The sequence below is a fragment of the Chrysemys picta genome, chromosome 3 (assembly GCF_011386835.1).
Source record: "Chrysemys picta bellii isolate R12L10 chromosome 3, ASM1138683v2, whole genome shotgun sequence".
NCBI classification, from domain to species: domain Eukaryota; kingdom Metazoa; phylum Chordata; order Testudines; family Emydidae; genus Chrysemys; species Chrysemys picta.
The window spans coordinates 92,025,637-92,047,189 of record NC_088793.1 but is presented as its reverse complement, the minus strand read 5'-3'; the positions used below and the strand labels follow the sequence as shown (position 1 = coordinate 92,047,189).

Sequence of the window (21,553 nt, the reverse complement as noted above, 5' to 3'; positions counted from 1 at the left end):
TCAGTTCAAATGGGGCACCTAATTTTCTGTTGTACATTTGAAAACCTGAAGGGTTTTTGTTGTTGTTGTTGTTGTGTGTACACTGAGGAAATATTCACAAATTTGGATCAGTTTATTCATGCGATGCACTTTCTGCCTTAGGTGGAAATTTGATCAAAAGGGTTTGTGTTTAAAAATGAAGACAATCTCACAAATGCCCTGAAACAATAGAAATTCTTACTAGTTAGGGCACCTGCATCCTTACTAAACAATGTCAGAAGATAAGAGAAAATGCTCCCTATTTTCTTTTAAGTGATCAATTATCATGGGTTTTACCTTCCTTTAAGAGAAATAAGTTTTGGAACTTAACAGGTTCACAATGTCAATGGTTATTGCTAAATACTGAACTATGTTCTTACCAGGCTGATGACAAATGTTATATCAGCTATAGGTGTGCATAATCTATCCATCCCTTTGCCTTGACTCACATAAGATTAATGAGCAGATTTGGAAGAACAGCTAAATTGTTAGTCTTATCATTATTAACTGTCTCAAATCTGTGCAATTGCTGCTTGGTCATTATCTTCAAGGATGGTAACAGAATACTTTATGGTAAGATCTTCAGGTCAGGTATTGTGTGTGCGCGTGTGTACAGTGGTATCACAGTGGAGCCTCAATCTTAATTTGTGCCTGTGGGTACTACTACAATACAGAAATAATAAAATTGTGTATTGAAATGTCATAAACCCAAGGTAGGTATTTTATGAAGCTAAGGTAGGATGAAGCACTTCAACCTCTTATTAACTATCTAAACAGACTACATGAATAAAGAGGCTTTTAAAAAAGTAAGTGTACCAGGCCATGATACATCATAATCCTATAGGGAGCAATTTTTTTTCTTACTAAGTATTCATGCTATTCCTTTCGAAGTTTAAATTTTGTAACTGCTTGAAACCTTTCAACCAATTGTGCAAGCTATTAGCATGGTTGAAAGAGAGTTCTTTGCTGCGCCCACCTACTACAAATGAAACATTGTTCTTAACAGACTATATAACGTGACTTAATAGCAGCAGGAGGAGATAAAAAAAAAAATTGAATCCTAAAATCCCAGATAGCAGATGGTAGATCTCAAATTGCATGCTTTAAGTAACAAGTATGTGCCTTGAAAGGCATAGACGTTTGAACCTAAAATTATACTGTGCTGTCTGTTTTCACAGTAGAGGACATTTTAGGATTATTTTGTAGAGATCACTTTTTTTCCCCCCTTTCTTTGCATTTTATCAAAAGACAGCTTTGTTCCTAAACTATTATTAAAGGGCAATGAAATTATATTCAGCATTATTAATATTAGGGATGAGCCCAAGTCATCACTATTCCATCTGTGCTTAAATATATTTAACTTTCTGTTCTTTAGGTTTTTAATTATATTTACAGAGAAAGAGAAAAATAATACATATGCTTTAATCAGATTAAATTTAGAGCAAATAAAATAACACAGAGAAAAAACTACTTAAAAATAGTTGTATTTATATTCCACAATTTGCTCAAATACTGTTTTTTTCTTATAAACTTTCTACAGGATGTTTTAAAACAACTTCTTCACGTTGTTTGTTGACTATGTACTTAAGGAATTTCAGGCAAATAGTTCTGGTTGTTTTTACAGCTTAACACATGTACAGTATCAAAATGATGGTAGTCACATGCAGTCCATATGAGATTCTAACATGACATTTAATGAATTTTCTGATGTTGACCACCCCTTTGATGCTGAAGGTAATGCATCTGTAGAAAGAAGTGACTGTAGATTTGGGTTACTGCTCTCTGCATCTTCCAGTTTTTCAGTGTTGTCCTCCCAGTTAATGTGGAATCTTGTGACTCTGGGGTTAGATGCCAAAATATTCCTTTGTAGCTGGAGAAGGAGAAAGTATATTAGTTGTGTGTGCATGCAAGATTACTGTATAAATTTATGTACAAACATAACTAATCTCTACAAATTTATGGCACTTGAACTTTAATCTACAGATGCTGCATATGTATCAGGAACAGATGTTTACCATACAGAATCAATCCATCTAGTCCAGCATCCTGCCTCAGTGGCCAAACTTGATTCAGAGGATGACATAGAGCCCTCATCTTGCACCAAGCTAAATGTGCCATGCTCACCCGAAGAGAGTAGATTTCCTTCTTAACATCCCACCCTAAACATGAGATTTGAGTGTGTTTATCTTAGCTTGCATATATACAAATGTTCAGCACAGAATTAAAAAAAAAAAAAATCTAGGCACAGTCTGAGGCAACTAACCTGCAGCAGTGAATTGCACAAACTGACTGATTATACAATGTGAAAAGTAGTAATACTGTTCATTTGCTCTAAGTACATCGTGTCTCTTTTTTCTTCTCTGATCCTGCAATCCTGCCTCATGTTAGTAACACTACTCTGCGAGTTGTTTTTCCATATGTGTGCTTTAGATCACATTTTGATCTTGACTTAATTGTATTTAATTTAATTCCTATTTAAAAAAATCTGAAAACGTACTTAGCTTTGGAACAGGAAGGTGACCTGGCCTCATTTAGATAGTATTGTTGGCCCTTATTTTTCTTTTGACAAGATGACAGGTATGTGTGTATGGATATAGCCAAAAAATGTATTCATTTTTCACTGCCTCCTTTCTACTTTTTAATTAAGATACTCTGGAAAGTTTGTTGTTAACTATTGAAAACGTGCATATTACAGCAGGGTTTAAGACATCAGAATCTCCCATGTTGCAGAACCATCTGCCCTCATCATGAAAGCTTAGCTTCCTTAGCAGTATGAGTTCTGTGGCTCTGATTCTTGCACACACACACTCTTGCCAAATGGAAGGCAGCACTCTACACCATCCCTCGAAGTCACTGCATATGGATCACAGTACAATCAATTAATTATTACACTAATCATGGGAAAACTCTGTCCTGGAGCTAAAAACTGACCTTTTTCTCTAAAGAAAGAACAGTCATTGAGTAATTCCTCTTACCCAAATTGACAACCTTTTATTTTCAAACCTGATTTGCTTATTTCCCCTTCAATTATAATTATCTTTTTAACCAACGCATCTTCAATTCAAACTAAATGTCTAAATTCTGCACAGAAGAATTCTAATTTAGCCAAGGATTCTGCACTTTCATCGTGTGCCCTGCCACCAGAATTGCTAGATAAAATTAAGAACCTCCTGGAGTATTGGTGAGTGAAAATGGTTCAGAAGAAGTTTGCTGCTTTTTTGTTAAAAGCAGGGTTAACTTTGCATAAACAAATGATACTACATTAAAGTAGTGAGTTGAGGTTTGTTTGTTTGTTTGTTTTGTTCAAGTACTTTTGAAGAAACTTGGATATTTACAGGCCAAAACGTTAGCATTTACACAATAAAAAATGGCATAAAAGGAAATGATTATGAAGTCAAAAAATGGGGGAAAGAAAGGAACAGATTGGAGATTTAAGGTGAAGATATTCAAAAGTTAATAGCAACTTTCGGTGACCAACTCGAGGCCCCTTCAAGTGGCCTGATTTTCAGGAACTGCTATGCACCTGACCCCTGAAAATTAGGCCCCTGTGGGGTGTCTCAGGTTAGGCACACCAAATCACTGGTCATTTCTGAAAATCGTGGCCTTAAGTGTCTTTTAGTGATCCACAATTTAAGTGTAGTTATATCAGGATATCATTTCTTGGGAATGTGTGGCTTTTCTCTGGCCTAATTATTGCGGTACATGCATTATTCTGGTCCACTCTTCAGATTTTAACATCATATCATTTACCTATAATGGAAAAACAATTTTACCTCATTACCCTCCCCCATTAGCCTTCTAACATCAGTTTATATACATTACTTCCTTAAATTTCCATGCAAATAAAGGCCCTGGCCCCGACAAGGTGTTCCATGGAGGCAGACCACTGTGCCCTCATAGAACCCCAATGACTTCCACGGGGGTGTGTCTATGTGGAACACCTTGCAGGTTTGCAGGTGAACAAACATTTCCCAATGCCCTCCCTCTGTGCAGTGTTGTGTTCCAAATAGTTCTTCTTTGACAAGTAATTTTAATGCAAGTCCTAACTTAGTTTAACAAAAAACAGACTTTTTTCTAGCTCATGTTCTTAGTTTAGATTTTGTGTTTTGATATTTTTAAGTCAAATATGTGACTTAGCACCTATGTGTGATTATTCAACCCACTCTAATCAGGTCAGTCTCCACAGCCCAAATGTGGCCCATCTCCAGTTTTTGTTAATATGAATATCAATTATGATATTTGTGATATAGATATTTGTCCATTAGGAAATGGAAAGAGACCAACAACTCATTTCACATCATCCATGTAAGGTGGCAATCTTCTGATCACTACTGATCTGGGAAGGATTCTGGATGAAAACCTGTATCCCAATCCCCTTCAAAACTATGATAACTATGTGTCACCTTAAATTTCTTTGCTAAATCTTTTGTTTTTGCTTGATTTGATAGCTAGTTTTGTATCGCTTAAGGCAGTGATACTCAGACTGAGGCTCAGAAGCCAAAGTAGTTCTTTAATGTGTCTCCTATGGTCATTGCAGCACATGATATTAAAAAACTGTGATTTAATTATTAACTGATCTAAGTTATTAACCTATCAGGCTGCTTTTGCTATGTTATTAACCAACTGTAGTTGATAAAATAATACTCGGTCACTCATTTTGCTGTGAGAATTTTATATACATATATATATATATTATATAAACTAAATATTTCCGCGGCATACTGTTTAAATATGAATATCTAATACTATAGTAAATGAAACAATGAATTCACACTACTGTGGCTCTTCTGGGTAATGCTGATTGCTAATTTGGTTCCTGAACCACCGAGGTCTGAGTATCACTGGCTTAAGGAATTGTTTGGTTTTGTTTTTTAAGAAAGAAAGACTATTGAATAGAACATTTCTTACCTTAGAAAAGTCTGGTTTTACTGGAGGATTCTCTCTCAATTCTGTTTCAGTATATTCATTGTTTACATAATAGCCGACTCTAATAAATTCTTGGCCTCGATAGGTACATGTAATTAACACAACTGTTACACCTACTGCATCTGCATCTGGAATAAGTCCTGGATTAGGAGCGTCAGCCTAAAATGTAGAAGGAAAAGGTTATTGAAACAATACAGATTGATCTACCTCATCTCCAATTTTATACCATATGGCTATCTAGCAGGGGGCAGTAGGGTTATATGTCACATCCATCATGTGGATTAAGCAATGGCTGTGCACAAATTTTAAACTGATGATTCATGCATAGTCGGGAGATAGAGTGCAAGCACATCTACTCTGCTCTCTCAGTAATTGCAACCTTGGATTTAGGGCACTACTCTCTAGAGATACATAGCAATTCAGTCTCCAGGGTTTATTTGTTTGTTTTTTGTTATTTCTGAAACCTAGATGAACAGGCAGCTTTTGCATCTGAAATTGGGTTTTTTGACCAATTACCAGGTAATCTGTAGTTCGGGCAGGTGCACTAATGTCCCTCCAACTCTGCTGTGCCACTGTTCTCCACCCCAACCTTGAAAGATAACCCTTGCTAGTTTATTTTTCATGAGGTCTGTGAGGTTACACTGGGGTACATATGTTTTCATAACTGATAGATTAATCTGGTAAAGAAAAACTGCAAATCATACTTCAGCAAGGAGAGGGGACTGGATTGCAGTGAGGTTTGAGCTATTCCACAGGCTAATGAGAGAAGGAACCAGTATGCCTTTTGTCTCTAGGGTGTCCAGGTGCCCGGTTTTCAACTTATTGCGGGGAGGGGGAGGGCAAGGAGGTGCTGGTTCATCACCCACGTCAGCCCCTACTCAGCCAGGGCCACCTCCTACCTGCATTGGGCAGCTGCAGCTCCCAGCCCCAGGGAAAGAGCAGCGAGTAATAGGGGAGAGGGAGAAAGAGGAGCAAACGGAGGGCAGGACCTCAAGGGAAGAGGTAAGGCAGGGAGGGTGGGACCTTGGGGAGAAGGAGCAGGCCAGTTCCAGCATTCTTGCTGGAGTGTCCGGTTTTTAAATATTACAAAGTTGGCAACCCTATTTGCCTTCCTCCCCATAACTTAGTTTGTTACAGTGTGTGTTGTTAAATGCAATTCTCTCTTCACTTGGAGAGAACTTCTGACACATTTTCAACCAGTAACTCAGGCCTAATTAATATGCATTAATCTTTCTAAATGATCTAGCAGTGGCAGTCTCGTTGTTAATAAAAAAATATGTATCATAAAATGGGGCTCAACCCCAATCTTTTGAAATGCTTTTTGGCTATAACTTATTGTTGAATTTTTTGTTTCACCCTATACCTAGGACTTGTAACAATGCATGTTTCTTCATGGGATCATTGCATATACTGCTTCATGTTTACAAAACAGCAATTAAGCACTGCACTGCACTATTGCTGGGAAAGTTACAGCCAAACATATTTCTAATAGTTTATTATACAGTCTAGTACTGTGGCCTGTTGAGCTAGTTGATCATATGTCATTGGCTCCTGTTCTCTGTCTCCTTGATTCTACAAGTATCCATAAACCAGCCTAGATACCTTAACTAGGGGCTGTGGCTACTGAGAAGAAGAAAGAGATGTTACACCCCTTGGGGACAACAGCCACCAGTGTGGTGGGAATAGCCAGGCAGTATTATCCAAAATCAGGCAGGGACAAGGCAGCCAGGCAGTATATCCAAAATCGAAAGGCTAAGACAAAATGAGTTACACCCTAGCAAGGGAAATAAAAGGCAATAAGAAAAAATTATAAATACATAAGGAGCAAGAGAAAGATGAAGGGACATGTAGGTCCACTAGTTAGCTGGGAAGGAGAGCTAACGGATCATATCAAGAAGGTTGAGGTCTATAATGCCTGTTTTAAGTCAGTCTTCGCTAAAAAGATTAACGGTGACCAGATACTTAACACAATTATTAACAACAAGAAGGAGGCAGAAACACAAGCCAGAATAGGGAAAGAACAGGTAAAAGAATATTCAGATGAGTTAGATATATTCAAGTGGACAAAACCTGATGAAATTCATCCCACAGCACTTAAGGAACTGTCTGAAGCAATATCAGAACTGCTAGCAATTATCTTCAAGAACTCATGAAGGACAGGTAAAGTCGCAGATGACTGGATAAGGGCAAACATAGCACATATCTTTAAGAGGAACCAGAAATTATAGACCAGTCAACCTAACTTGGATACTTGGAAAGATACTGGAACAAAAATATTAAACAATCAATTTGTAAGCATCTAGAGGACAACAGGGTAATTAGCAATAGCCAACATGGATTTGTCAGAAACAAATCATGCCGAACCAACCTAATTTCATTCTTGCACAGGGGTATTGGCCTAGTGGATCAGAGGGAAGAAGTAGATGTGATAGATCTTGAATTTAGTAAGGCTTTTGACACAGTCAGTCCTACATGATATTCTCATAAGCAAACTAGGGAAATGTGGTCTAGATAAAATTACTATAAGGTGGATGCACAACTGGTTGAAAAACAGTACTCAAAAAGTAGTTATCAATGGTTTTCTGTCAAACTGCAAGGACATATCTAGTGTGGTACCGTAGGCGTCTGTCCTGGGTCCAGTGCTATTCAGTATTTTTAAAAATGACTTTGAGAATGGAATGGAGAGTATGCTTTTAAAATCTGCAGATGAAAGCAATGGGGGAAGGGCTGCTAGCACTTGGGAGGGCAGGATTAGAATTCAAAATGACCTTAAAATGAAGAGCTGGTCTGAAATCAATAAGATGCAATTCGGTAAAGACAAGTGCAAAGTACTATGCTTAGGAAGGAAAAATCAAATGCACAACTACAAAATGAAGAATAATTGACTAGGCAGTAGCGCTACTGAAAAGGATCTGGGGGTTATTGTGGCATATGAGCAAACAATATGATGCAGTTGTGAAAAAGGCATATATCATTTGGGGCTGTATGAACAAGAGTGTCATATGTAAGACATGGGAGGTAACTCTCCCATTGTACTTGGCATTGGAAAGGCCTCAGCTGGTGAATTGTCCCCAGTCCCTGGCGCCACACAGAAAGACATGGACAAATTTGAGAGAGTCCAGAGGGGAGCAACAAAAATGATAAAAGGTTTAGAAAACCTGACCTTGGGGAAAAGGTTAAAAAGCTGGGCATGTTTAGTCTTGGGAAAAGATGCCTATGGGGAGACATGAGAATGGGGAGACATGAGACAAGTATGTTTAGAGCTGTTATAAACAGGATGGTAATCAATTGTTCTCCCTGTCCACTGGTATTGAAGGTGGGACACGAAGTAATGGGCTTAATCTGCAGTAAGGGAGATTTAGGTTAGATATTAGGAAAAACTTTCTAACTAGGAGGATAGTTGAGAGCTGAAATAGGCATCCAAGGGAGTTTGTGGAATCCACGTCACTGGAGGTTCTGGCTGAACTTCACTTACTACAGTTATGCCACCAGAAAATTTGGCCCCATATGAAAATATACATACTCGGGCACATACAATACTTGCTTCCTCACCTGCCAATGAAATGCAGATGCTTCTGGGGAAAGATTTAGCAATTCCATCAATGCACAACAGATTTATACAGAGAGTGAAAACAGTGGCTTGAAACTGCAGGGAGCATTTAAATAGGCAGAATTTAATTAAGAAAATTGTGTTATAGAAAGGCATGACCCTGTCTAGACTAGGAGAATGAAGTATTCAGCGAACATGTTTTAGTCTGTTGCATTCTATATGGGTTCTTATATAGCACTCATCACCGCAGTAGCTGAGTGCCTTCCAGTGGTGCATTAAGTGATGTGACTAAAAACATCTGTCACATGTTGTGTGTTCTCTCAGTGTTGGTTAATGTATGTTAACACATTTTTAAAGCCACTTAGCACCTGGCATAGACAAAGACTAGCCTTTAAAACATGTTATCTGGTCATGGTCATTAGCTTGTCCCTTACTAATAACCACAACCAGTTAACATCTTTTTTAAATGCCACTGTCTTCATCTATACTAGGTACAAAGTGTTGTTTAACAATGTGTTAGTTAACATATGTAAACTATTTGCGTTTGCCAAACTCACCTAATTTTCCTAGTCTAAACAGCACCACCGAGTCACCCTTTTGTGCAGAAAGTGCTGTGAGATCTTTAATGTCCACAAGTGCTCAGAACTTTGATTTTACATCTTATCAAAAGATTGCCCCCACAGCAACACAGCATCCTATGCTGGGGCATTGGTTCAGTTACTGACTCAGAGGGAAGAAAATACTGCCTGTTGAATCACCAACATGACTTCCTGCAGTGCTCTGCCTTGTTCTTGGTGGCAGAGACGCCGACTTTCTAATGTGGTGGGGGATGCTCCCCTGGGCTCCTCCCTGGCCCTGCCCCCACTCCAGCCCTTCCCCCAAAGCCCCACCCCTGCTCTGCCCCTGCCCTGCCTTGCCTCTTCGCACCCCATTCCACCCCCTCCCCTGAGTGTTCTCACTCCTCCCCGCTAGTGCCTCTTGCACGCCGCAGAACAGCTGATCACGGGAGGCGCTGGGGGAAAGGGGAGGTTCTGACCAGCGGGGCTGCCGGCAGGTGAGCAAGTGCTGGGGAAAGGGGAGGCGCTGATTGGGGGGGTTGCTGGTGGATGCTGAGCACCCATTTTTTTCCATGGGTGCTCCAGCCCTGGAGCACCCACAGAGTCAGCACCTATGCTTGGTGGTCTTCCATTTAAGTATTAACCAGGTCCAATCCCTCTTGTGAAATTTGATGATCAAAGTTTAATATACTTTGGGCTGCAGGTACTTTCCTAAAGAAACAGGTAGGAGAACTTCACTGTGTTACAGGAGAGCTTGTACAGAATCTTGCACGGGATCTATTCCAATATAACCAATGTTCTCTATGTCTAACGCCTAGTTTGGCTGAGGTAAGATAAATATTCATAGTTGAAACATGATAAATGATTCCTTCCTGTGTAAATATCATATCTGGGGGACATGTGAAGTTTGGACAATCAGGGTTACATGTATAACATGTCCAAAAATGTGCCTCTTTAGATAAACAACATCAGCTCTTCCTCCTATCTCTCTCTACCACCAGCAACATTTAGAACTTAAAAAATATTAATTGTAGTTTTTAGTTTTAAAAATGAATCATAGATTCTTCACCCAAACTAATGTATCTTTAAAAAAAAAAAACAGGCATAAATGCCAGCTCATCTTTTTGAGCAGTGTACCACACTGCAACCCATTTCCAAAGGCATCAGAATGGTGTTTTCTAGAAAAAAATACCCACTTCCGTCAATTTACATAGTAAGTTGTTATGACTAAAGGGTTAAAACTTGATAGTGGAAGAAATTCTAATAAGGGAAGTAATTTCTCATACATCTTCTTTATTGTTAGTGGGGAGAAAATAGCCCCAGTACTGAAACCTAATTAATAGTGAAGTGCTTAGAGAATGATTTGTATATAAAAAACTGCTAAATGTATCCACCTTCCTGCTCTTATTGCTGTGCCTTTGACCTGCCCTGTAAAATAAAGTTTTCCTTTATCCGAAAGTTTCAGATGTGCTCTGAAGCATTCGAATAATTGGGATTTACATGTTTATTCAAGATGCCTTAGACATTTTCTACACACACCTGGACACCACCCTTAAAACAATTGTATCAACTGTCAGAAAGATAGAAGCTCATTCATGTCTTCAGTTATTTTCTTTAGTTATACGCGTGAACTCCAGTGTATCTTTGCCATAAAATCACAGCAAACTGCAGTTCTCACGTGGGGATGGAAGTACAGTTCTTCTGGAAAGAGCTAATTTTAGTTTTAGTCTGACACTTCTGCCAGTGCAGTTTAGTCCTCTTTTACCAGACGAGGCTAGCACTGGATAAAAAGAGGTTGTGCTGAACTGAAGCTACGTCTACACTACAAGCTCTACAGTAGCATACCTATAGTTGTGCTGCTGTAGCGTAGTCACTTGTTTTCTGTCACTGTAGTCAATCCACCTCCTCAAGAGGCAATAACTAGGTCAATGGAAGAATGTTTCCGTCGACCTAGCTGTGTCTCTACTGAGGCCTAGGTCGGTTTAACAGTGTCTCTCAGGGGTGTGTGAACGACATAGCTACGTTGACCTAAGTTTTAGGTGTAAACCAGCCCTAAATTTTAGGTGTAGACCAGGCCTGAGTCATGGTTTTGTGATACGGAGAAAGCACCACTAGGAATTAAAGTGAGACTTAAACCAGACCAGTGCATTAAGCCACCTCACTGCCATTCTCTCCCCATTTTCCCTTAGGCACTGCCTTATTTGTAACTCTTTGGCTTTGTCTGTTGATAGCTCTTAGGATTTCCAAACATCTGAAAATTTGTGTGTGAGTCCTAATCTTCATGTGTCTCCCTGATGTGCTTCGGTGCTACACTGAGAATCCCAAACTTATTTCAAGACTTGTGACATTGTGTTGCAATTATAGCATCATGGCATGAAGATTCAAACATCATGATGCAATATTGTCTTGCTGAACAAAGATAAATAGATGGCTGTCCTGTTAAGTTTTACCATGAGCTGGTCACTGGCAGGAGGGGCCTAGACTAACCTTTTATACCCAAAGTTTCCCACAACTGCTACCCCCACCACAACCAGTGGTACAACTGTTGGGAAGTGCTATCATAGACCAGCTAACTGGCATTTTTAACCACTGTGTTGTCTAAGCTTGCTTTGAGCAAGGTTAGACAACAGAACAGTTAAAATGCCAGCAGCCACCAGAGCCTTGTCTACACTAGGCCCCTCCCCCCATTCCCCTATTGATACCACAAGGGGAGCTGTAGCAGTAGGAAATTTCAGAAAAAACAAGGGCTTGTGCAGACAAGGCCTTAAAGTCAGGAACAGTAGATTTAAGGAATTGACACAAAATGGTGTTTTCTAGGAAAAAATATATTATTGAAATGCTGCTTTGCTTTAGGCTGTCCCCTTTAAACATAGAATTAACTCAATTGTTTTAGCAATATTGAAAATAACAAACTTACCTGAAATACAAACATGTGCCTTCCTGCAGGAACAGGTCCTACTAAAACGGAGTCTAAAACTTGATCATACTCCTCACTTTCTGCTGAACCCACATAAATTATTTTCCATTCCAAATCTACATTAAAACAAAAACAATATTTTAAAAAATGCCCACAATTTGCACATAATTTAATTCTCTCTCTTTGAAAAAGTCAGTCTATAGCCTAATGGTCCCAGGTCTTGCTTATTTAGGACTTTAACCCAAAACTGCCTCCATAGCTGCTGGTCCATAAAGACTAAAGGCTTGTCTACAAGGGGAAATTTACTAGCATAATTATACTGCTTTAGTTACACCAATACACCCTTTGCTGCCAACATTCAGAAATGGTATGCCCTCTGGGAAAAGGCCATGTAATGCCATTTTTGGACACAGGCTCCTCATGGATGGAGAGAGAGGGACACTGGACATAGTGACAGTAGGGAATAGTGATGTGTAGAAAGTGAAGAGCTCATTTACATGAGGTAGCCATGGCCTAAACAGCAGCACAACATCCAAGCAGAGTTCTCCCTGCTCCGTCCCCCCCCCCAAATTTTTTTTTTTGCAGAGCAGGCTAGCTTGTTAATTGAATAGCTAGCCCATTGTATACACACACACTGATATATAATTGATATTGTGATTACAGAATACTCTCAGTAAAGGTTTTGGTGTTTGGATGTAACCTGAATCTTGAGATGGAATTTATAACCATTTTATGTAAAATCAAATGTATTTTATGGTTTCATAATACAATTTAAAGAAACCAAACAATACTAACAGTTCATAGGTTTCCTGGCCCATTTATATTGCTGTGCTTACTCTCTGCCCCCACTCTCTGTTTAAAAACTAAAACTATCAACTAACATCCATTAGCTCTTACGTCTGCTTATTTTTAACTTTCACTTTCCAGTTAAAACACACACATGGCAGAACTAACCCGCCAGAATTCTTGCATTTTAAACAGACAATAAAAGGTCACTATGATGGGTTTTGCTTATTGAAAGATGCTATTTGTGATTATTTCCTTTTTTTAAAATGGAACTTATTTTAAAATCTGTTTCAAAGAGTGCCTTTAAAAAAAAACCCTGATGTGACACATTTTCATCTTATCTTTCAGTATGGAACAATGCCCTGATCATGCATATACTGTCATTAGCACATACTCCTGTGCCATTCCATAGTCTTCAACAAGACACTCTGCACAGGTGCAAACAGGAGTCTATGTTAGGTATTCCTGATGCAGGACAGGAGCCTAAGGGCTTGTCTACACTGGCAACTTGCAGTGCTGCAACTTTCTTGCTCAGGGGTGTGAAAAAACAACCCCCCTGAGCGCAGCAAGTTTCAGCGCTGTAAAGCGCCAGTGTAGACAGTGCACCAGTGCTGGGAGCTATGCCCCTCGTGGGGGTGGGTTTTTTTAGAGCACTGGGAGAGCTCTTTCCCAGCGCTCTGCCACGACCACACACGCCATGTTAAAGCGCTGCCAGTATAGACTAGCCCTAAGTAAGGAAGAAAATGCAACATTGTAACACAACTTGGCTGCTTTATGATTCGTATCATACTTTTTTGTATGTTTATTTTTTAAATGGCATAACTCATAGGATTCAGGAAGGCATTTTTCTCCCTTTGTATAGCACAGCATAATTTTCCAGGTGCTGGATGGGAATTATTTGCCTACCTTTGAAGTATCTGGTATTGCCAAGACAAGATATCAGACTAGACAGGTAAATGATCAGATCCACTACAGCAATTCCTATGTAAATATACCACACACAATTGAGGAGTATTGTGTAGGCCAGGAAAGTTCATAGTTTATATGCTAAAAAGGTAACTATCAAATCCTACTTGTTTAGGACTGTGTGCCCATCAGTAACTTTTAAAATAGTTTAAATAGATGAAGTTAAAAAATTAATTTGGCAAGGGATTGGTCTGATTTGGAGAGAAAAAAAAACAACAGTAAATGACCAAGATATTAGTGTTTGAAAGCAAGGATACACCTTTCTTCATAAAATTTAAGAAGAAAAGAAGATTATCTGTAATAATAATAATTTTAATGACTTATATCAGGGGTGCTCAAACTTCATTGCACCGTGACAAAAAAGTTACTACATGACCCCAGGGGGAGGGCGAAAGCCAAAACTCCGTCACCCTGGGTGGGGAGAGCAGGGGCCGGAGCCCAAGCCCTGCCACCCTGGGTCGGGGAAGAGGGGGCCACAGCCCAAGCCCCGCTGCCCTGGGTGGGAATGGAGCTTGGGCTTCAGCCCTGAGTCCCAGCAAGTCTAATGCTGGCCCTGGTGACCCCATTAGGGGTCCTGACCCACAGTTTGAGAACTGCTGACTTATATGAAAGATCAACATCTGTGGCCATGTGGAGATACACACATAGTGATTGGTGGTTATTGCTATACCTGTACTTCCCATTCTCAGTTGAAAACAGGAATAATAGTGCAAAAAAAAAAATTTGACGTAAGCCATCTTTATTTCTGCTCATTTAGCCACTAATCAACCTGGCCCAACTTTCATTTAAATCCATCTAGTGTTGAGTGTGATACATACAAATGCACACAGATAGGAAGGGAGGGTTGAAGTCTTTGCAGCACTGGTGTAATCTGTGTCTTGTCTGGAGCACCACCAATCGAACAGGCTGCTGCATTCTGCACCAGCTCTACCATCCAAGTAGTCTGAACGAGTAGCACCATGGCATGGATGCCTTGTTTACACCAGAGAAATCTTTACAAAATTTCTCACCGCCTCCGTACAGGTGTTTACCGCATACCTGTACAAACGATGGCAGCTGGCCTAAACTAACACGTCTACCACTGAGAAAACTGGTGAGCTGCAATAATGCTAGAGAATTTAAGAAAATGTTGAGTGTAGACAGGGCCTCTATGGAGAATACCAGCAAGAATGATAATTAGACCAAATATTGTGGTGTTTTCTGTGATGTGGACACTTGCCCCTGGAAACTGGTCTGACCAAATGCATTTGGTGTAAGCCTCCAACACATAATAAAATAGTAGTGACTGAAAGTTACAGATCTGGGCTGGATTTGAACTGGTGACACAAAGGTACGAAACACTCCATATATCCTATTACCAAAGCTTTGAACTGTTTAGTTCCCCCATAAAATTAAAACAAAAATAAGTATGTTTATTTTTCCCTACCCCTTAAAAAGGTGGGATCCCCATGTATCAGACGTCAGCGACAGTGACTAGCACCTATTGGATCTGCCCTCTTCATGGGGGCACAGAGAGCACAAGCTGCAAATCAGTTGTGGCCACAGGCACTCCCACTCCTCTCTCCAACGCTTAAGTAACTTTCAGACTGGTCACTAATAGCTTGCTTCTGCCAGTGCTCTTGAGGGAAGCTAAAGAAAGCCCTCTCCCAGGCCACAGTGGTGAGACCAGTGGTCCCGGAGAGCTCCTCTGGCCAGAAGGGAAATAGATTTTGCTTTCTGCTGTAAAAATCTTGTTTATTAACCGGCAGCACTGGCCCAATACACGGTAGGGTCACTGCTGTGAACCCTTCTGGACGATTCCTGTAGAATTTGGTGAGAGTAACCAGCACTGGAGGAGTCGCTGCTGAGCAATGCAAGAGGTTAATGCCTAGTCCACCCTCTGTACTCGGCAGTGGGTGGGTACATTGCTGACCTCACTCCCTGCACAGCGCACCCCGCTCTGTATAGGCTGGGGAGCAAAAGACTAGGTTTGAAGAGTGAACCGGAGATCCCCAGCTGGCAGGACATGGCATAGTACACCTGGACCACCTGGCCGCCAACAAACAGCAACTTTCAAGTGAGTTCTAAAAATATTATTTCCTTCCCCCGCCCTCCCTCTCCGGGGGGCTTAGTACCCACAATAATACTAAATCTGTAAAGGGATTCAGTCGGCTACTTTGATTATTTTCAGACATTTTGTAAAATACTAAGTGCTGCAGCTACATTTAAATTTCTCTACTTTAACCAACCCTCCCCCCGCCCCACCGAAAGATGTTTTCTCCAAACAAAATATTCAAATCGAATATCAAAACAATGAAAATATTTCCTGGGATGTGTTTTCCCCACTTAGTGCAACATTTCCGCAGCATATCGCTTTGCTCTGCTCAGCAACAGTTCACCCCAGCTACAGGGATGCATGCTGAGATGTGCTCGTTAACCCCTCACACACACACAAACACACACACCAACACAAAGCTGGCAACATGGCTACCACCACTCAAACAAGTTCCTGGCAACTTAAGCTTACGTTATAAAATGCAGTGTTTGGATCCGAAATACAGCAGCACTCAACTCTGCAGCTGAGGACACAATAATCAACTTTCCCTTGCCTTTCAACCTAAACGCGCCAGCCTAAGACAGAGCGTTTCTAAACAGCATTTAGATGCCTGCCAGCACATCCTTTCATCTAGTCACACCGAGGCAGAGAAGGAGAAACTGTTAAATAGTAGAAGCAGGCCTTTGCAAAGTTTAAACCTTTTAAAACCTGAAACTAGTAGCTCTGGGTTATAAAATCCGTACTGGGAAAAATCTACTCACCTTCAGACAGATCCTCTATGCACTCAAACGTGATTTCGAATTGAAAAGGATTGTAGAAAGGAGAAGGATTATCCAACACCACTACATTGTTCACCTGAACCTTTGCCATATTTTGAAAAAAATACAAACAATAGGAATAGGGTGTTAATGCAGCACAATAAAGTCCAATGTGTTATTTTTTTGTAAAGCACAAACTCCAGTGCTAGTACTTGGTCAAGGTTGTAGAGCTATGACTTGAGAAACTTTTTTTTTTTCTTTTATTTACAACAGGAACACTCCACACTGTTTTGCAGCTTTCCTATTTCACTAAACTACAGCCCATTCTGCTCTGTTAACTGGCAGCCTTGGCAGTGATTGGCTGCACACTGAGCTATGACCCTCCTCCTGAAGCTTCCTGAAAGAACAAGATGGGCTCCTTTGCTCTGAATAGGCTTGAAAATATTATCTGCTGCTCCACCTGCTGGCCCAGAGTAGGCTAAAGGCTTAGAACAAAGTGGCATGATTGAATCTGGGAGGAACGAAAGAACGAAGGATGAGCTAGTCTGACATTGTTTGAGCACTGGGCTCACAAAATGTACGGAAGGGCATCAGTGGCTGGAGTTGGCTTTTTAGTTTTTCCTCTCCTTACTTAATTTAACACCTTCCCTTTTTCTCTTTTCTTTTTTTCCTTCCAAATCCAACGTTTCTGTATGGCCAGAGGTTGAATAGAATTATTTCATATGGAAAACAAAGATGTAGTTGCTGATTTTTTTTTCTTTTGCTAGTTTTAAATCTGTTAACCCCATTGGCTTTACTCCTGATTTACAATGTTGCATGTTAAATCATGAAACCCTTACATGAGTAGTCCTTACTGAGAGCTTGTCTACTCTTAAAATGCTGCAGCTGTGCAGCTACACGACTGTAGTCCTTCAATGTAGATACTACCTATGCTTGATGGGAGGGCTTCTCCTGTCAGTGTAGGTAATCCACCTCCCCAAGAAGCAGTAGCACACATTAGCCGTGGTCTACATCAGGGGTTAGGTCAGGAGCCATGTCTCTCGGGGGTGTGGATTTTTCACACCCCAGAGAGATGTAGCTATACCAAAGTAAATTCCTACTGTAAACCAGGACTCATACAATTAAAGCCATTGAAATCAATGGCACTGTTCATTTGACTAGTGAGTATGTGAGAAAGGGCTGTGGGATCAAGCTTATGTTATGTTTCAGGGCATGCTTTCCATAAATGGCTTTTCAGTAAAAGGGGTGCTAGTTTATGAGGATGTGGAAGAATAATTATTATAGGCCTTGATCCTACAATGAGCTCCACCGTGGGCATAGGGGGCAGCCTGCACAGAGCTCACTGTGGGTTTGGAGCCTTAATGTTTAAATGGAATTGATCCTCATTCAAGTACCTAGAGAAATCTCAGCTTTAGGAAAGCTATTGCACAAGCATGTTCTGCCAGAAGCAACCTTTACATTACCCACAGCTCACCACCATGGCATACTTAGATGTGTAGAAAAAAATCAAAATGCTTTGAGGTGAAATCATAAATCAGGAAGTGAGGTACAATGGGCTTGAACATCCCCTCAAGGTCCCTGGGGAAGGGGCCTTCTGCATGAAGATCTCACTCTTTGCACATGGAGGATGGGGCAGTGACCCAGATCTGTGGCACCAGGTTTCTTAGCTCCAGCCTCTGAAGAGAGCAACTGGCAAGGTCAGAGATCTGTGGCTGGGGAGGGGACAAGATGGGCAGGGCTGGGTGAAATGCTAATTGTCTCTCTCACCTCTATGGGGAATCTACTCTCAATTAAATACAGGCTCAGGCTGTATTAATTTCTGAAAATTAATTAATTAATTTCTTGAGTGTCTATGTAAGACAGTGTTTTAGGGCTACTGGCTGCCTGGAAAGCCTGAGTTATGCTGACAAGGAGCCACAGCAGAGCTGTAGAGGGCTGGAGGGCAGTGCTGGGGCACAGAGATTCTGTGTGGAAGCCTGTGGTCTTCAGCAGATCCCTGAAGTCACAGTGAGTTTTCCTCTCGGCTCTCTCCTGTACGTTCTTCCAGTGCAGGAGGCAGTCTTGATCTGTATTTACAAAGAAATTATATTGTACTGCAGTGGTTCTCAAAGCCGGTCTGCCGCTTGTTCAGGGAAAGCCCCTGGCGGGCCAAGCCGGTTTGTTTACCTGCCGCGTCCGCAGGTTCGGCCGATCGCGGCTCCCACTGGCCGCGGTTCGCCGCTCCAGGCCAATGGGGGCTGCGGGGAGGCCAGCACATCCCTCGGCCCACACCACTTCCCGCAGCCCCCATTGGCCTGGAGCGGCAAACCATGGCCAGTGGGAGCCGCGATCGGCCGAATCTGCGGACGTGGCAGGTAAACCAGCCTGGCCCGCCAGGGGCTTTCCCTGAACAAGTGGCGGACCGGCTTTGAGAACCACTGCTGTACTGAATATGTGATCAGTGTTCACTAGTACTTTCTATACCGGGGTGGGCAAACTTTTTGGCCTGAGGGCCACATCAGGATATGGAAATTGTATGGCGGGCCATGAATGCTCACGAAATTGGAGGTAAGGGTACGGGAGGAGGTGAGGGCTCTGGCTGGGGATGCGGGCTCTGAGGTGGGGCCAGAAATGAGGAGTTCAGGGTGTGAGAGGGGGCTGCAGGTTGGGGACAGGGGGGTAAGGGTTCTGGTGTGGGGCTGGGGATGAAGGGTTTGGGGTACAGGAGGGGGCTCCAGCCAGGGACCGAGGGGTTCTGAGGGCAGGAGGGGCATCAGGGCTGGGGCAGGGGGTTGCGATACGGGCGAGGGTTGTGAGGGCTCCAGCTGGGGATGCGGGCTCTGGGGTGGGGCCAAGGATGAGGGGCTTGGGGTACAAGAGGGGGCTCTAGGCTGGGATCAAGGGATTTGGAGGGTGGGATTGGGATCAGGACTATGGCAGGGGATTGGGCGCAGGGGGGCTCAGGGGTGCAGGCTCCGGGCAGCGCTTACCATAGGCAGTTCCCAGAAGCATGTCCCACCTCCAGCTCCGAGGCGCAGTCAGGTGCCACTGCATGCTGCCCCGTCCGCAGGCACCACCCCCGCAGCTCCCATTGGCCACAGTTCCTGGCCAATGGGAGCTGTGGGGGCGGCACCTGCGGACGAGGCAGTGCGCAGAGCCGCCTGGCCACGCGTCCAAGTGCTACGTAGCAGCCGGAGGGGGGGTCATGCCGGCTGCTTCCTTGGAGCCACGTGGAGCGGGGCAAGCCCACGACCCCACTCACTGGCTGGAGTACCGTAGCGGGGTAAACCCCCGACCCCGCTCCCGGTAGGAGCTGAGGGCCGAATTAAATGATCTGACGAGCCAAATGTGGCCCACGGGCCGTAGTTTGCCCACCCTGGTTCTATACCTATCTATCACAAGGCTAGAATTTATTTTGCTTTTTGTAATTCTGCTAATTAAACCGGCAAGGTGATGTACTGCCTACATTGTCCTGCGGTTAGAACGGTGAACTAAAACCCAAGAGAACTAGGGTTCATCATAGCGAATCTCCCTAAAAAACATGCAATATGTCAGTAAGAAATTTCCATTTTCATTGACTCTTCACTGACTATTGGGAGTACAGAATTGCACTGACAAGAACTGTGCACCAGCCAAAAGGTTGTGATTTCTGGTTCCAGTGCTCCATTAAGGTCTTTGGGCCCATTGCAGTCCTAGCGGGAGGATCTTTGGACTGGATGTGGCCCTAGCACTCCATAACATCTTTAGGAGCTATGGAGTGTGGGTCATAGGACCATTTGTAATTCAAGCAGTAATGGAGTGGAGAAAAAAGAGCTGGAGAGGGAGAAAGCAGGGGAACTAGACAGAAGAGATAACAGATAGAGATCAGGGAAGGGGAGAAGGTAGGATTACCATATTTTGAGTGTCCAAAAAGAGGACACTCCACGGGCCCCACCCATGCCCCAACTCCACCCCTTCCCCAAAGTCTCCACCCCCTCACCTGCTTCCCGCGAACATTTGATTCGCGGGAAGCCTGAAGCAGGTAAGGGCGGGGGGTGGGGGGAGGAGGCGCGGCCCAGTCTGGCCCCCCCGGCGTCTCCAGCCTGGGTCGGCTCGGGCCCTGGGGTGCTGGCCCCGGGCCAGCCCCAGGCCGACCACCCCCGGCCCGCCCACCACCACCGGCCCCCGGCTCAGCACCGCCGGCCCCCGGCCCGGCCCCCCGGCTCAGCACCGCCGGCCCGGCCCCGGCCCCCCGGCCCAGCACCGCCGGCCCGGCCCAGCACCGCCTGCCCCGCATGTCCCGATTTTCCCGGACATGTCCAGGAAAATCCGGACATATGGTAACCCTAGGAGAAGGGGAGTTGCAGATGTTTAGGGATGGATGGCCATTCTAGTAGTTGTAGCTGCAATCCTAAATGTTACATAAATACTTACTAGTACCATTGTCCTAAGGTTAACTCCTCTTCAGAACTAACTACTGTATCAGAGAAAAAACTGACTCACTGGAGAAAGTGAAAATTGAATAGTCTTGATATGTAAACGAGAAACAGGTCAGGCAGCAGTTCAAACTCTTCATGCAATCAGAGCTGTGAGACTTAATTACAGCAGTGTCACAATCAGCAGTTTCCATTTGCAGATGCTTTGGGGAACTTTTTCTTTGGTTTTAGTTCCCATGCATTTCCACTCTCAGGTTTCACTTTAAATTTAATGTTCAAATGAACCCAAAAATCAAAGAGAAACTCTGTCAGAACAAGTTTGAAGTTTAGTCTATCACTTCTGTTTCGTGAACTGGGGAGTGGGTCTCTGTTAAAAGATATGTTAAAATATTTTTATTTTGCGGAGTTTGTTGCATGGCCTTTTGAGGCTTATATATGCTTTAAGTGTTGATAGAGGGTCAGATGTATTCCTGGTATAACTTTGCTAATATCATTGAGTTTGCTTGACTCGACGAATTTAGTTCCTTTTGTAAATTTGTTCATATCATAAAACCATCACCTTAAAATTTGGCATGCTTGGCAGATTTTGCTCCACAGACCATTACCTGGACTATAATAGATGAGATGTCCTACCAGTAGGTCTGAA

General features: G+C 42.6%; 2 protein-coding genes across 11 annotated transcripts in view; one reads left to right on the top strand and one right to left on the bottom strand.

The window, feature by feature from the left end:
* Positions 1-21,553, top strand: part of MCM9 (minichromosome maintenance 9 homologous recombination repair factor) — a 117,700-nt gene that overhangs the window by 34,548 nt on the left and 61,599 nt on the right. For 2 of the 10 annotated variants that reach the window (XM_065588403.1, XM_065588401.1), the window contains exon 8: positions 2,002-2,350. The exons of 7 other annotated variants lie outside the window; for them this stretch is intronic. In XM_065588403.1, the coding sequence (XP_065444475.1) occupies positions 2,002-2,168 (167 nt within the window). In that variant the 3' untranslated portion in view covers positions 2,169-2,350. Of the gene's footprint in view, positions 1-2,001; positions 4,441-21,553 lie in introns of those variants that run through there. One more of the 10 variants, XM_065588402.1, reaches the window with a different exon arrangement.
* On the bottom strand, positions 1,487-16,856 carry ASF1A (anti-silencing function 1A histone chaperone). The gene is made up of 4 exons (XM_008175936.4): positions 16,517-16,856; positions 11,969-12,084; positions 4,927-5,103; positions 1,487-1,888 (listed from the first exon to the last, which is right to left on the bottom strand). Exons 1-4 carry the CDS (start codon positions 16,623-16,625, stop codon positions 1,676-1,678), a joined length of 615 nt encoding a protein of 204 aa, XP_008174158.1. The 5' UTR covers positions 16,626-16,856; the 3' UTR covers positions 1,487-1,675.